The sequence below is a fragment of the Actinia tenebrosa genome, unplaced genomic scaffold, assembly GCF_029948245.1.
Source record: "Actinia tenebrosa isolate PJP-AT-01 unplaced genomic scaffold, QUT_ActTen_1.0 PGA_scaffold3__52_contigs__length_22856419, whole genome shotgun sequence".
In the NCBI taxonomy this organism is placed as follows: Eukaryota; Metazoa; Cnidaria; class Anthozoa; order Actiniaria; family Actiniidae; genus Actinia; species Actinia tenebrosa.
The window spans coordinates 10,524,281-10,539,596 of NW_028292580.1; the positions used below are offsets into that span (position 1 = coordinate 10,524,281).

General features: G+C 37.8%; 3 protein-coding genes across 3 annotated transcripts; 2 read left to right on the forward strand and 1 right to left on the reverse strand.

Annotated features, from left to right (window-relative positions):
* Window positions 1-4,482: 4,482 nt before the first annotated feature.
* LOC148908516 (uncharacterized) lies at window positions 4,483-6,939 on the forward strand. Its single transcript, XM_089036052.1, has 7 exons — window positions 4,483-4,941; window positions 5,029-5,242; window positions 5,446-5,697; window positions 5,780-5,951; window positions 6,058-6,206; window positions 6,282-6,479; window positions 6,732-6,939. Exons 1-7 carry the CDS (start codon window positions 4,492-4,494, stop codon window positions 6,857-6,859), a joined length of 1,563 nt encoding a protein of 520 aa, XP_088892178.1. The 5' UTR covers window positions 4,483-4,491; the 3' UTR covers window positions 6,860-6,939.
* Window positions 6,940-7,012: 73 nt separating this feature from the next.
* Window positions 7,013-8,216, reverse strand: LOC148908517 (uncharacterized). The gene is made up of 3 exons (XM_089036051.1): window positions 7,876-8,216; window positions 7,533-7,784; window positions 7,013-7,324 (listed from the first exon to the last, which is right to left on the reverse strand). The coding sequence occupies exons 1-3, from the start codon at window positions 8,031-8,033 to the stop codon at window positions 7,093-7,095; spliced, it is 642 nt and encodes a 213-aa protein (XP_088892177.1). The 5' UTR covers window positions 8,034-8,216; the 3' UTR covers window positions 7,013-7,092.
* A 3,369-nt stretch (window positions 8,217-11,585) lies between these two features.
* On the forward strand, window positions 11,586-12,689 carry LOC116306554 (uncharacterized protein F54H12.2-like). The gene has a single exon (XM_031716631.2). It carries the CDS (start codon window positions 11,586-11,588, stop codon window positions 12,687-12,689), a length of 1,104 nt encoding a protein of 367 aa, XP_031572491.2.
* The last annotated feature ends 2,627 nt before the right edge of the window (window positions 12,690-15,316 follow it).

A 15,316-nucleotide genomic window follows, 5' to 3' on the forward strand; every position in this document is an offset into this window, starting at 1 on the left:
CCCCTGTAATAGCCATTTGGAAATTGGTTTGCAATAAATGATCTGCAGTGATTGCTGTTAGTGGACTCTTGCTTCCTGCAACTCTTGTTTTGATCTCTAGCAAATATGCTGGTCCGATGCCATCAGGGCTTCCACCATATTTGTTATCATCGGGATGACTAAAGTAGCCACAGGTACTAACAGGCACACCAGTGGATGTTTCAAAAGCCTCTCTGGCCTCATTTTCAAATTTATGTCCCCTAGCAAAACTCTGGAATTTTTTTGGTTTTACTTTGCATGGATCAATGTTGTTGGTAATACATGTTAGTATGTGGAGGTGCTCTTTTTCTCCTGAAAGACCAATTAGATTACCAATTGAGCTACAAGTAACCTTTCCAATTCTTAAGTCCAGCCATTCCTTAGAATTTTGTTCAACAGCATGGTAATTGTATCCAAATGGTTTTAATCTTGGCCATTTAGGAATAGATAAGTATAAAACATCTGGCTCTTTTAATTCTTTCTTGGGAAGCAAAACATTTTGAGGAACCAGGGCCAGCAACATTCATTCCAGTTCAGAGAATAAGCTCAAGGTTTGTCTACGGAGAACACAGAAGCGAAAACCAACATGTAATCGTTGTCTCACCCCTGATTAGACACATGTTTCAGTAATGGAAATTATTCAAAAAAATACAAAATAAATGTTTTATTCATTAATTTATTATTCATCCACTACTTCCTTCCTTCCTTCCTTCCCTCCTTCCTTCCTTCCTTCCTTCCGTCTTTCTTTCTTTCTTTCTTTCTTTCTTTCTTTCTTTCTTTCTTTCTTTCTTTCTTTCTTTCTTTCTTTCTTTCTTTCTTTCTTTCTTTCTTTCTTTCTTTCACAAACTGATCCATGCCTCAGAACACTTTGTTTAATTTTAAACATACTTGATTTACGTTAATCCAAAGGTGCAAGAGCGGATTGTTATAAGCCACTTGCTTCGCTTTTTCGGGAACTAATTTAGTGGGAAATTATTTTTCAATGTTCAGTAAATCAAATCAAAATTAAAGAAATAGAACCTCTGATGCTTTTTTATGGTATATACTATCACTTCATTTGTTCTTCTTTTTCGAATAAAGGTGAAGACCTAGCATTTGATAAATATTGCACCGAACTTCAAATCCTACACCACTGAACATGTTTTTGAAATAGCTGCAAATTATATCTGTCAAAATTTGTATTTTCTCTTGCAAAAATATAACCCTTTCCTCGAAATCTAATATAAAGAAAAACTTAATTAAATGGCAATGACACAAAATAATGTGTTTTAAGTTTTAGTTCGCATAAACAAAGCTAAAAAGACTTAAACTCAAATAGGACGAAACAGCGCTGCTGTTCACCAAATACTGCCTATTTCTGCATGGCTTTTTGGCAAGCCGTTTTAGTTTCTGCCTAGTATGATTCAGTTATTCAAAATATTTTATGATTTTCACTTTAGCTGATTAGATCTTACATAGATCCTTCGTAGACCTTCTGCATTTTCTTGCACGATATCGATCCATGCATATTTTATATTTACATTTAACTGTTACATTTTTTCTAAGTGTTCAGAAGTTTATTCAATTTCCGTGTGCCTTAAATGGAACGGAAACATGTAGCAGTGTGTATACGGCGTTATTTGCCTTAAACGCTTAACGGAAATGTGAAGGAGGACTGGCTTTCAGAAAAGTGGATTTCCGTACCCGTAAATTTGACGGAAATTCCAAACTATCGAATTTCCGACAATATTTCCGATTTTGGAAATCTGTAATTTCGCACTGTGACCTAACATGCACCTTCATTGCCATTTGAAAGACGTATTTGCCGATTATGGACCCATTCACAGCTTTTGGTTTTTCAGCTTTGAGAGATATAACGGAATACTTGCAAACATTGTTACCAACAACATATCAGTGGAATTGCAATTGATGAGAAAACTGATAACGTCCAGATTTCTTGACACTTCAGCATCGACTTTGCCTGGTGTGAATTACAAGGCAGGCGTTCAACAGGAATCATTACCTCTTGGCCACTAGATGATGGTAATATCATGTCTTTAATTTGGGATGGTGGACTACTACTTTTCACTTTCCCTTTTGAAAGATGGTGTGTACAAGAAGTATTTATTTGCATGCGTCACTTGGTATTTTCCATGCCAAGATACAACCTTTGCAAGTTTTAATCCATTTTATGTTGCGAGTACACAGAACACTTTCCCAGGTGGTCCGTCTAGGTTTATGCCTATTCAAAAACTTTACTCTAGGTTTTCCTATGCTACTTTTCAACTAGGAGATAGCAGCGAACAGACCCACTACATTGTGGCACCTTTCGTCAGACATTTTGTCCCATAAATGTCATTCGCATGTGACAAGATCGTCAAGATCAGAAATAATATCTTCGATTTTAGGATGTTTGTTAGGGTTTCCATTGATACATTTAAAAGCTAGAATTCTAATTTTTCATAACTATTGAAATGGCACACCAGTGACAGGATCAACCCAAAAGCATATATATCGCTTGCAAATGATGGGGTATGCGTACCCCTAACAACCTCAGGTGCAATATGAAACGAAATATGAAATTTCGAAACGAATTGTTTTGAAAGAAAAATGCATCTTGAAGGTTATCGGCGTTGGTTATTACCGGGATCTGTTCCTAGCATTTGGAAAAGAGGGGAAAAACCGATGGACGCTCGTTCACGACGCAAGGTGAGAGTTTCGATTTTCCCGCAATTTTACGGACATGATTCGCGCTCTTTAAAAGATAGTAAATGTTCTGAGTACATGTGCTGTCTACAAAGAACTCTAAAAATATGTATATATTTAAAGAACGTATAATTATTTAATTTAAAATTCACAAAGAATAATAAAATTGTTTTGGCCTTAAGATTTTGAAAGAAATAATGGAGGAGAACAAGGAGCAATCGATGTCAAGAGACAGCTTGGTAAGCAAGTTATACAAATATTATTTTCATAGAGCTCACAGTGCTCCTCCATAACTAATTTTGAAAACCAAAAATGTAATGCAGGATTGTTTTTAGAGCTCAAGTCAAGTTTCAGATGACACTGATGTTGATGTTGATCCTGGTGCTAGGTCTGATCATGAAATGGCAACATTGTCCATTGACACTTCAACAGCTGACTGTGGCTTTCCATCATGTGTTAGTATATTTTTGAACTTCTATGAGAAGTATTTCATGAATTAAAACACAAGAAAAATTTGTCCATTCCTTCATAATCAATCATTCAATATATATATATATATATATATATATATATATATTGCATCACTTTTTGCAACATTTTGTGTGAGTACTGTATTTTATTTCAGTGTTTCTCAGCTCCTGAGTACTGACCTGATAGAATACAAGCAAAACTAAAATTATTTCTATTTTTTTCTTTTCTTTCTTTTTTATTTCCTCCATTTTTGTGGTAATGTTTGGACTTAAAGGAAACATCAGCTATGTCACTGGGCATTGAAGTTCCAAAAGAAAGGGAAGATTGTCAGCCTGAACAGGATACAAGTTGTGTGAGTAAAGTCACTCCGTGTTTCTCAGCTCCTGAGTATTGACCTGGTATTGCAAGATTAAAATTAAATTTATAATTTGGCTTTTTATGGACTTATAGGAAACACCCATGTCAATTCCCCTTGAAGGATCATCAGAAAAAGGAAATACTTATCAGCCTGAACTTGAAACATGTGTGAGTAAAGTGACTCAGGGTTTAATTGTCTCTGTTATTTTAAAAGTATATTTTAAAAGTAAAAACTGCTGCATTAAATGTCTATCAGTTTATCTAGGTGCTTTAATTTGTTGGTGTCATTTCTTATAGATCTCATCAAACAGGTTACCAACAAACCCATGTCAAGGATGTGAATGGTTAAGAAAAGAAAAAAAAGCAACTTCAGAGACAAATACGCACATTAAAAGCCAAACTGTCAAGTAATCAAGAGGAATGGGTGAAGACTTTCAGCAATCTTACTGGTATCTATTCTTATGCACATTCTCATTTCTGCATTTCAGCAAGTGAATCATAAACTTAATCTCCTTTATTTTATTCTCTCATAATTTATAGAAAATAAGCAAGACAAATCAATCCAAACTGAGAAACTAGCCTTTCAAGATTCCAGTCCAGTTGATCTTGTTTCAGAGTACACCAGCTATGATGATGATGATGATGATGATGAAGATGAAGATGAAGATGATGAAGAGGAAAAACCGGAAACCCCTGATACGCAGTATGAAGATCCCCTCTGGCATCCCACAGAAGCAGAAGAGCTTGAAGCATCATCCACTGATGACTGTCATATAGGGAGTACACAGCAAAAAAAGGTATCTGAACACAGAAAACAATCAAAACAGTTATTACGAACATTGTCTAACTCTGGCTTTTTTTAAACTATGCAGGATAGATCATGAAGGAAAAAACATAAGAGATGAACCAAAGGGGATAGTTTTTCTTTCAAGACTCTTACTTTTGTTCCAGACCTGCCACATGTGCTTCTTTCCCAGTCCAAAAGTTACTGTTTCACAGATTGGTACTATGATTTCGATTACGTCTAGCTGCTCAAAGTGCAAGAATGACCACATCTGGAACAGTCAACCAACCCTCCTTGGAAAATTTCCAGCAGGAAATATTTTGTTACGTTTCGCCATTCTGTGTGCTGGAGCATCAATCAACAAAGTTTTGCTGGTATTTCAGCACATGGGACTTCTAACATATCACTACCCTTCCTACTACTACCACCAGAGGCATCTCCTAGTTCCTGCCATAGTCAAGTTTTGGAGGACTTATCAAGCCAAAATTCTATCAACACTGAAAGACAAGGAAGTAGTTATTGCTGGAGACGGAAGGCACGACAGCATGGGCCATTCAGCAAAATATGGCACATATACCATATTTTGCTGCACCATTGGCCTTATTGTTCACATTGTACTTTTGCAGGTGCATATAACAGAACACATTTTAAGAAATTACATATATACTTTATCAATAACAATGATTTGTACTACGTCTTTTGCTTTTTATTAGGCAAACCGATGTGGAAGCTCCTCCAAAATAGAGTTTCAAGGACATCAAAAGGCATTAACATTCTTGCTGGCCACTGATATGATAATTAAGACCTTCATATCTGATAGGAATAAGTCAATTGCTAAGTGGATGAGGGTTGAATGCCCAAAGAAATGCAAAGCCCTTGGAAAACCAATAATAGACCATTTTTATGATCTGTGGCACATTGGCAAAAGTAAGTCTGACAAAGCTTACATATGTTTCTCAAGAGAATAGAACAACAATTGGTATACTAATTATAAAACAAAAGGACATCTTGAGGATATGGACCACTACATCCAAGATTTTGTAAGGGTCATGCAAATTGATACATATTAACTTATTATATCAATATTTAAATATATTTCTAATACATATAATTTTTTCTTGTTGTACTAGAAATACAAAAGATTTTGATACGACTGAGTAAGGAAAAAGGCTGTGAAACCATTGGGAGATGGAGAAAAGCCTGTGTACGCCATTTTTACTGGGCAGTGACATCAACAACACCTAAGCATGGTGATGTTATTATTGCCAAATTTAATTCCTTTCTGTATCATATCATAAATGTTCATAAGGACATTCCGAATGAGGTATTCAACAAGTGTGCACATGGTGTGATCAATACTCCACGCTTATGGCTAACTAAAGGTATTACTTGTCTTTAATACACTGCCTTAATGGCTTAAAGTAATTACCAACAGCAAAAATTAAATAATTATCTTTATGTCAGGTTCTGAAGCATACTGGAAACTATGTGATGCTCTGAGTAAAACCTCACTTGTAAAAGCCATCAAACAAGCCTCACCAGTTGCACAGACCAGTTCTTTGGAAGGATACCACTCAGTAATTAACCAGTTTGCACCCAAAATGCTGGCATTTTCATATTTGGGCATGCTTAGCAGGTTAGAAACAGGACAATTTAATTTAAATGTTTGTGCTAAAAGTACAGTTAGCATGTTTATGTACTAAGTAATTATATGTAATGGCATTTTTACATTCTATTCCCAGGACTATTCTATCTGCTCTTCACTTTAATTATAACACCAATAGGGACAGCAAAGTAGATGTCAATGGACAGGCAAAATTCACAGTCAAGTATCCTAAATTCAAAGGTGGAGATGCAACTGTTCGAGAGCTGAAAGTGACACAAAATTATGGTAACAAAATTGGTTTTGAAAAAATTAATGATCTCTATAATACTTACTCTATGTTTTTAATTATACTTCTAATAGATTATGTTGCTGAAATATATGAAACTTTGATAAGTACACCAAGAACAGAGCTAAAACAAATATCAACAGAATTAAAAAATGATGTCCCAGAATCTCTGCAAAGTATGTTAATCGAAAAACAAGAAAAAGAAGAAGCAAAGCAGAAATATTTATCCAGAAAACAAAAGGAAACTACTATTTGTCCTCCAACATGTTCAGGTGCCCAATGAATACTGTTACAAACTTTATTTCATAGAATTATAATTTAAAAGTAAGAATTGTTCAGTTCAGAAAATATGCAAGTCCCATCTTTTCTGGTCTATCAGATACACATCACTACACTTAGCAATTCATTGAAACAGGTTGTAAAAAACTGCAATAAAATATTTCAATTTTCAATCCCTTAAGCAAGTGTGCATGCTGATGAGATCCTTGATGCTTATATTCAAAAATATCTTTTACTTTTGACAGAAACTGAACTGCAATCACTGTTATCCAAAGCTGGTACTAGTGGCAAACAACGAAAGGCACCTCAGTGTAGGAAGTGTGGCAAGCCACTGAAAGGGCACAAAAAAGGACAGTGCAGCAATTCTACATAGATGTAGAAATTAATGATTGGTTTCTCATTGTTGAGTTGTTGTTATTTATTTTCTATTTGCTTTGCAAACAATGTGTTATCTTTGACATTTCATATATTAAATCAAACTGATGTCAATAGATTGACATGAATAAGAAAGATATTTTAAAAGTGGTTCATAATAAATCATATTTGTAAAATATGTAACTAAATAATATTATAATCTTATACTTTTTATTTATGACATGTTACTTTCTAAGATATGTTACTCCCATTACCATAATCATCATCATCTTCTTCCTCTTCCTCTTCCTCTTCTTCTTCTTCATCATCATCTTCCTCATAACCTTTATACATGTCATCATCATTTGGGAATGCTTCTCGTATTTCGTTGTATACACAGCATGGAAGAGGAAGGCGTTTGGCTGCCCCAACATATCCCCATACAAGCCTTACAAATTGTCTGTATGCGACAGACCTAAAATACCTGTAGAAGGTAGAAAAAAACAATTAAGGTCAATTAAAATTAATACCTTAAATATCATGTGTGTGAAAGTAAGCTTACATGATACCAAAAATTGGCTATTAGCTGGTAAAACAATCGTTGATACGATGTGTTATTACCTTGATTATCATCAGTTACCTTACAACTGTACTTGTAGAAGAAAAAAGAGAACAATTGACACTTCACTTACTCAGAATTGGCAGGGTTTCCTCTTCCTAATGCTGCAGTATATGATTTTTTGCCTTTTGTCGTAAGACCAATCCCTGCAACCTCGAGAACCCACTGGTCCAGGCAAACACTACTGAAGGCTTCATGGTCTGTAATGCATTCCTCCTCTTGATCGATTTCTTGCATTTTTTCTCTACATCTATCGTACTGCATACAACACCGACATTCCTCATGTTTCACAATATGTTGTAAGGAACATTTGCTACACTTGCACCTACAAGAATATGATTGTTTTCAAGTCAAATAATGTGATAACTATGATAATGCATACATGTGCATCACACAATTAGCGAACGCGTACTTACCAGTCAAGAACCTCGACTTCGCCGGCAAAACGTCTCAAAAGTGTCTCCTCTTCTTCATTTTCGCGTTCTATTTCCAATGAGTATTCTTCTACTTCTTGTTCATTTGCTATGGGATCTAATTCCGCATCGTATTCGTCGAAATCTGCCTCAAACATCATCACAAATCTGAAGTAATCAAGTAAGCTCGAGCAATGTTGTTGAGTAACTGACGTCACGGGTCAGCGTAATATCGCAGGCTCATAGGAACACTCGGTAGCAATGGCGGACGCCAAATTCGCGTTTTTATGTCTAAATTTGAGGCACTTGTCGTTCACAGAAATAAAAAAGGCTTGGGCCAGCAAAATTTAAGGTCTTCATAGTTTCTGAAAATGTAAAAATTATTCTAAAAACGAGACACCGAATTTCGTCGTAGTGGCACTTTAAGTGAACTCTATAAACTTCCATGGACTACAGTATATCTGCTGCGCTGTCAACTTCTTCATTTTGATAACGAACTCAGTACTATTGAAAAAGTTCAGATCATTCTGTCGGACAAGCTCAGTCAAGTTCAAAGTCCTCATGTTCCAATACATTGCCCTGAAGAGTTTCTAAGAAAAGAAGAAGAACCTATGGAACTCGATGTAAAATTTTGTGATGTAATGCAGTCATGAATATGTATATATGTTTTTATGATATATAGCAATAAAGTCTTTTATACCTCATCATTATCTATCTGTCCTTGCTGTAGTCAACATGGGTTCTTTTTGCTCCTTGTTCAATAGGATGTACTTTAAAATACTGAGATCCGTAGCTCGCAAGATTAATTTTAAGATCAATTGGTCGTACATGGTTCGAGAATTCAATCGAGATATTTCTTCTAAAAACAGAGTAGAAGCTCTCACACTTATTTTTGCTCAAGTCAACACAAAGTATAACATGGGAAGGTTATTGGTGTGCCTACGATTTGCAGAGGAACTACGACTCACCGAGAGGGAATGGGAACAACTTTTTCAGTACCTCTTTTAACAGACCACACTCTCGACTTTGATCATTTCTCCTCCTACCTTCTAGCTGTGCGGATAGAGGATGGGTTGTCTTCCACCATCTTACCAAATTGGTTTGGACCGAATCTTCAACCGAGTTCGTTGCATACTGGCCTGCTGTGGGGGTCAGATTATAGTAGAAAACTCGGAATTTACTGATGGAGGACGAAGCTGCATAAAATCTACTACGATCTCGAAAACGGCGCAAGTTTTTCGGGTGTGGATGCCCTTTACCGTGCTTTAAAACAAAAAGGGTTCAAGAAAGTAACCCATAAACAAATCGAAGATTGGCTCCAAAAACAAGAAACCTATTCCGTTCATAAGCCCGTATGCCACAGATTTCCAAGAAACAGAGTGATTGTCAGCGGAAAAGATGATCAATTTCAAGCCGACTTGGTATATTTGAGGTCTTTGAGTCGATTCAACAAAGGATACATGTATTGGTTGACCTGCATCGATGTTTTGAGTAAATACGGTTGGGCCATTCCTTTAAAGACAAAGACTGGACGAGAGATAACAGACGCTTTTGCCAAAATCTTGAAATCTGGAAGAAAACCCAAGAAGTTGCAAACGGATAAAGGAACTGAACTTTTAAACCAGATTTTTCAGAATTATTTGAAAAAACAAGGCATCCATTTCTTCACTACTCATTCAGAGACGAAATGTGGAACGGTAGAACGTTTTAATCGTACAATAAAGACAAAACTCTACAAGTATTTCACCTACAAGAACACACATAAGTACCTTGACATCCTTCCTGATCTACTCAAATCGTACAACCGAAGTTTTCATCGAAGTATTCGAATGAAACCCATCGAAGTCACGAAAAAGAATGAAAATGCGGTATGGCATACCTTGTATGGAACATCAATAGCCGCTCCCGTGCGTTTTCGATTTCAAGTCGGGGATCAAGTGAGAATCACTTGATCAAGTGAGAATCAGTAAAGAAAATATTTGACAAAGGATATAAAGCCAATTGGAGTATCGAAATATTTACTGTTACAGAGCGAATTCCGAGAAATCCACCTGTCTATCGTCTGGAAGGATCAACAGGGAGAAATGATTGAAGGAGTATTTTATGAACCAGAACTTCAGAAAATAGAAAAAGAAGATGATGTGTATCAGATAGAAAAGGTCTTGAAAGTGACATAAACTCAAGGGTGGAGTCGCTGAGGTGAGTCGTTGAGAAGTTCAATTCCTGGATCCCAGCAAACCAAGTTCAAAAATTGTAATCCCTTTGAATTAACCAATAAACATTCTTTAAACTCATTTGTCTTGTTTCTATATAATGCTAGAGCAATACTTGCGCGCCTTCATATCACACCAATCGTCGTTATGGATAACACTCAGTTTTACCTCTGGCTCCCCTCCAATAGCAGCATGGATGTTTTCCCTTCCAATACCTTATCGGAATTTAGAGTTCGCCTACCGCAAACCATTACCCTCACTGATGAATGGGAGGTGGCTTTAACCGAAATTCATTACCCCCATAGCTGGAATAATGAGCGTGGACATTTTTGGAATCGGTTTTATATCAAACAAGGAGATGATATCAAAGTCTATATTGTCCGCCAAGGTCATTACTCTTCAGTGCAGAACATTGTGGACGCCATGAACAATCTAATCGACAACACAAGGCATACAGATAAAGTGAAGTTTTCTTACGACACACTAACTCGAAAAATAACGATTCGTCTGCAAGATAGCCGTTCAATCTTTTTCAGCGATATTGGAACTACGCTCGGATTCACAAACGAAAAATTTATCTCCGAGACTACCACCGCCTCACGAGAAGTGGATTTGGACTTGGGCTTTCATAACCTCTATGTCTACTGTGATATCGTTCAATCTCAAGTCGTTGGGGACTCCCATGTACCCTTACTGAGAATCGTCCCTGTAGAGGGAAGAGATGGGGAACGTGTGAGCAAGATATTTCTGAACCTGCAGTATCTACCGGTCAGCAGAAAACAATTCGAAAGTATCGAGGTCAATATTAAGCGCGACACAGGTAAAAAAGTCTCATTTGAAACTGGAAGAGTGTTGTTAACACTTCATCTCCGCAGAGCCTCACCGTACTTTCATTAAAGAGTAAAGATGCCTCATCCACATTCGGAACATTACAAGAATTACTACCTTGAACAAGTTCAACAGAAAGGAGGTAATCTCCCTGCCTTTCGCGGTGCTACGGTTCAACAGGGTTATGGGTTAAGAGGTCTTTATCGATGGGCAGTTCCCCAATTATCTTCCGGTATGAAAGCTGTAGGCGGTGAAGCCTTGAGAGGAGGTCTGAATGTAGCTCAAGATGTCTTAGAAGGTCAAGATTTGGAGGATTGTACAATGAAGAGAGTCAACGAAGCCGGAAAGAGATTAACGAATACCCAGAATGCCTCGGGAGCGCAAACAGGTGCCGGTCAAAAAGGTAGAAAAAGAAAGACCCCAGCTAAAAACGCCAGTTCACCTCCAGCCAAGAAGCAGAGAACATCAAAAGCGAAAAAGAGGCCGTACAACTTCTTCCAATAATAATGGCTCACCCGACTCGATCTCTGCATTGCAGTAAATCGGAGTTGGATTTATTCCTGGCTCCGAGTGTGCAGACTAACATTGAACGAGGACAGTGGATTGAATATTTTCCTGTCTCAAACATTACCGATTCTGGTCCTATCGAATTTAACGTCTCAGGCAGTGGAGATGAGTTTTACCGACTTGAGACAAGCTTGGGTGTATAACAAAGTAAAGATTACCAAAGCTAATGGAGCCGATCTAGCCGACGACGATAAAGTGGGACCCGTCAATCTCTTCCAACAGACCATGTTCAGTCAAGTGGATTTGACTATCAACGATAAAATGATATCAACGTCTACCAACACCAACCCTTATCGAGCTATGATCACCACCCTCATGACTTATGGATCTGATGCTAAGACCTCTCAACTTGGAGCAGAACTCTTTGTAAAAGATACGCCAGGGAAAATGGATGCTGTGGATCCTTTAGCTCTAGCTGCTAATCGAAATCATGGTTTACATGCCCGATACAATCACATCAAGGGGAGTTCTCCCTTTGAACTCATGGGACCTTTACATCTAGATCTGTTTTGTCAAGACCGGTTACTGCTCAACGGTGTGACGCTACGTATCAGACTCAATAGAAGCAAGAACAGTTTTTGTCTCGTCTCTTCAGAAGCGGATGCCAATTATAAGCGTGTTATCTTACAGTCCACGTTGTATATCCGTAAAGTAAAGATTTACGACGATCCTTTCCTGGGTATTGCTGCTGCTTTAGAACAGGCACCTGCCCTCTACGCCATTGGAAGAGTTGAATGCAAAGCCATGTCCATTTCTACGGGTCAAATGTCTTTCTCCCCCGACGATGTCTTCTTAGGATCTATTCCTAAACGGATCATTCTGGGCTTGGTAGAAAACACAGCCTTTAACGGTTCATTCAACAGAAACCCTTTCAATTTCCAACACTTCAAAGCAACTCAAGTTGGAGTCTACGTCAATGGTGAAAGTTACCCCATGAAGGCTTTGCAACTCAATTTTGATCAAAACTTGTACCTCCCAGGATACATGAGCTTGTTTTCTGGTACGGGAAGTCTGTTTCATAACCAAGGCAATCAGATCAGTTGCGAGAATTACCCCAACGGATATACACTGTTCGCCTTTGATTTGAGCCCCCGATCTTTCCGCTGGACCTCACATTTCCCCTATAAAGTAAGGCAACCTTCGCATCGGCATTCAGTTTGCAGAACCCTTACCTGTGACAGTCAACTGCATCATCTACGCCGAGTTTGATTCTTTGATTGAGATTGATGAGAATCGAAACGTGACTTTTAACTGGTCTAGTTAAACATGAACACCAGACAGATTGCTGTAGTATTGAAAAGGGATCCCATCACCAACCCTATCTTTCAAGGAGTTTTCCCGTCAGACCAACTGCCGAACAAGATCAAGCATTACCCAGCCGCCTTTGTAGCCAACGTCGACCCTAAAGGCCGCCCCGGTTCTCATTGGTGTGCGTTTTATTTCACTCAAGATAAAGAGGGAGAATTTTTTGATTCCTATGGATTGAAGCCTCAAGAGTACAGTCAACATTTTCTCGAGTTTCTAGAAAGGAATAGTCATCATTGGACTTATAATCACCAAGACCTTCAAAGTCTAAATTCTAATGTGTGTGGACATTATTGCTTGTATTATGTAATCAATCGTTGTCGTAACGTATCCATGAAAACTATTGTAAACCGCTTTGGTAAAAATACAAGGAAAAACGATCGCTTAGTGTATTATTTTATCACTAAATATTTTGGATACTTATACAAATATCTTAGGCAAAAGGCTTGTCAAACATCAAAGTTCCAGACAAAAATCAATAAACACCATGTAATGATCAAACTGGTATTATTTTATTCTTGAATTTCCTAGTACAAATAATTACTGCTTAAGACACGTTGAGCCATCGTTGACGCATTCGTTTCTTAGGGTTACGCGTAGCACTTCGTATAGGACCTTTTACGGTTTTTCTTCCCGTCAGGGGTGGGGTAGGGGTAATCCATTGGTCGTCATGTTCTGGTAGAGGGTTGGGCCTTGCTTTAAACTCTCTGAGAGCGGTTCTTCTCCTTTCATTTCTGACCAGATCTTCCGGAGCATTCATCTTGGCAAGTCCTTTAGCAAACGTTTCCCATCCAAGAGGGTCAAACCCTTTGCGCGCTCGTAAAAAATCCCCGACTAGATCTCCAATGTGTGAACCAGACAAGGGTTTATCTTCGTAAATCAACTGGCCACTACGATCCCACTTCATGATGTTAGGGTGTTCACGAATCTTGTCGATTAAGAGTTTCCCCCTTCCTTTCAGGGTCTTTGGTAAACCCCTTAAAATGTCTCGTTCGATCTTATCTTCTTCTTCTCCTTGCTCTTGTGGCTCTGGGGAGGGTTTCTCTTGTTCTTTCACTTCACTTGGAATCGGAGAATCCAGTTTCACCTTCAAGGGATGATCTTTTCGCTGATTGTAATACGTCAAGTAATTTTGTAAATTCTGAACATATTCACGTACTTTTTCTTCATCAGTCAAGTCTTTGCTTTTCAGAACATCTTGAATATCATGATCCAAATCCTTGAGTCTGGAAGTCAAAGGCGTGGTGTTGACTTTTTGTCTTTGTTGCAATCTCTCCAAGGTCTGTTCTGGAACAAGCACCATCTTCCTTGCATGATTCATTTTACAAAAATTGTTCCAAGACAGTTAAGGCAGGTGGGAGTAATACAGATAGAAAATTACCTCCTTTCTGGACCAAAACCTTTCGTTTCTCTGGTAACGCTAATTCTTTATCCACTAATTTCAGCAAAGGAGTTTTAAACTCGATCAATTTAGTTTTTTCCTTGGGAGTGATAGGTACTGTAGATCTTAACACGTTGTGTACACACTCGCAAAGAGTTTGGATTAACGAATCGTCGGCTTCTTTCAGGAGAGCTTTCACTTGGTTAGGTTTACTGGTAGACAACACCTTCAAGTGATGGTAGTTGTTTCTCGCACGGCGACTCACTGATCAACTGAATAAAGTTCCTTGTGTGCTGATCTTTTTAACCCTTCTTGACGTAAGCATATTGAGTCTCGTTTGGAAAGATACTGGTTCTCAATCGAAAATCCTCTAGGGTCTGGGGTTTTAGATCACAGAATAAGTACCCATGAGGCCTTGCAGTGGCATCATTGAAAGCTTCTTGCATATATTTGACGTGACCTGGATGCATTTGTTTGGCTAGATGATTGATTTGACTGCTATCTCTGGGTGATTTAAACAGAACCATGTAGTGAGCATTCAAGCTGATGTTTCTCAATTCTTTTCCTTGATGGAATATATTTTGTAAGATAAAGATGCAGGACAAATTCTTGTGGTGACAGCCTTTGATGAAAATGTTCGTCAAACGTTTATCATTACTCACTTCGTTCATCAAATCATCAATGATGACTAAATTACGAACAGAAGGATCGATTTGGGATTCCAGGTCGTGGGGTAATCCTTCAATAAAATTTATATTGGGGATAGTTTGCATCATTTCTTCATAAACAGGTTGATCCATTCCATAACACCATAAGATATTTCGTGGAGGGCCATCAATCATTGATTCGGAATTTTCCAACAACCGTTTTACAAACTGTGTTTTTCCACAACATGTCGGACTGGCTACAAGAGCACCAAATGGATGTTTCAATCTTGGATCCATCTTGGTGAATGAAACATTCAGTTCAACAAAATACTTTTTAAGTCTTATTTTGACTGTGGAATAAGCCAATCATCTTTTGATGCATTATATTCTCGAATGACTTTATATTTTTCTAATTTGGCCTCTTGCAAATAAGGTTTTCATCTCTTCTACTGATAAAGTATGAACTTGAGCTAAATGATTCGATAATTTCACCAAATACTTCG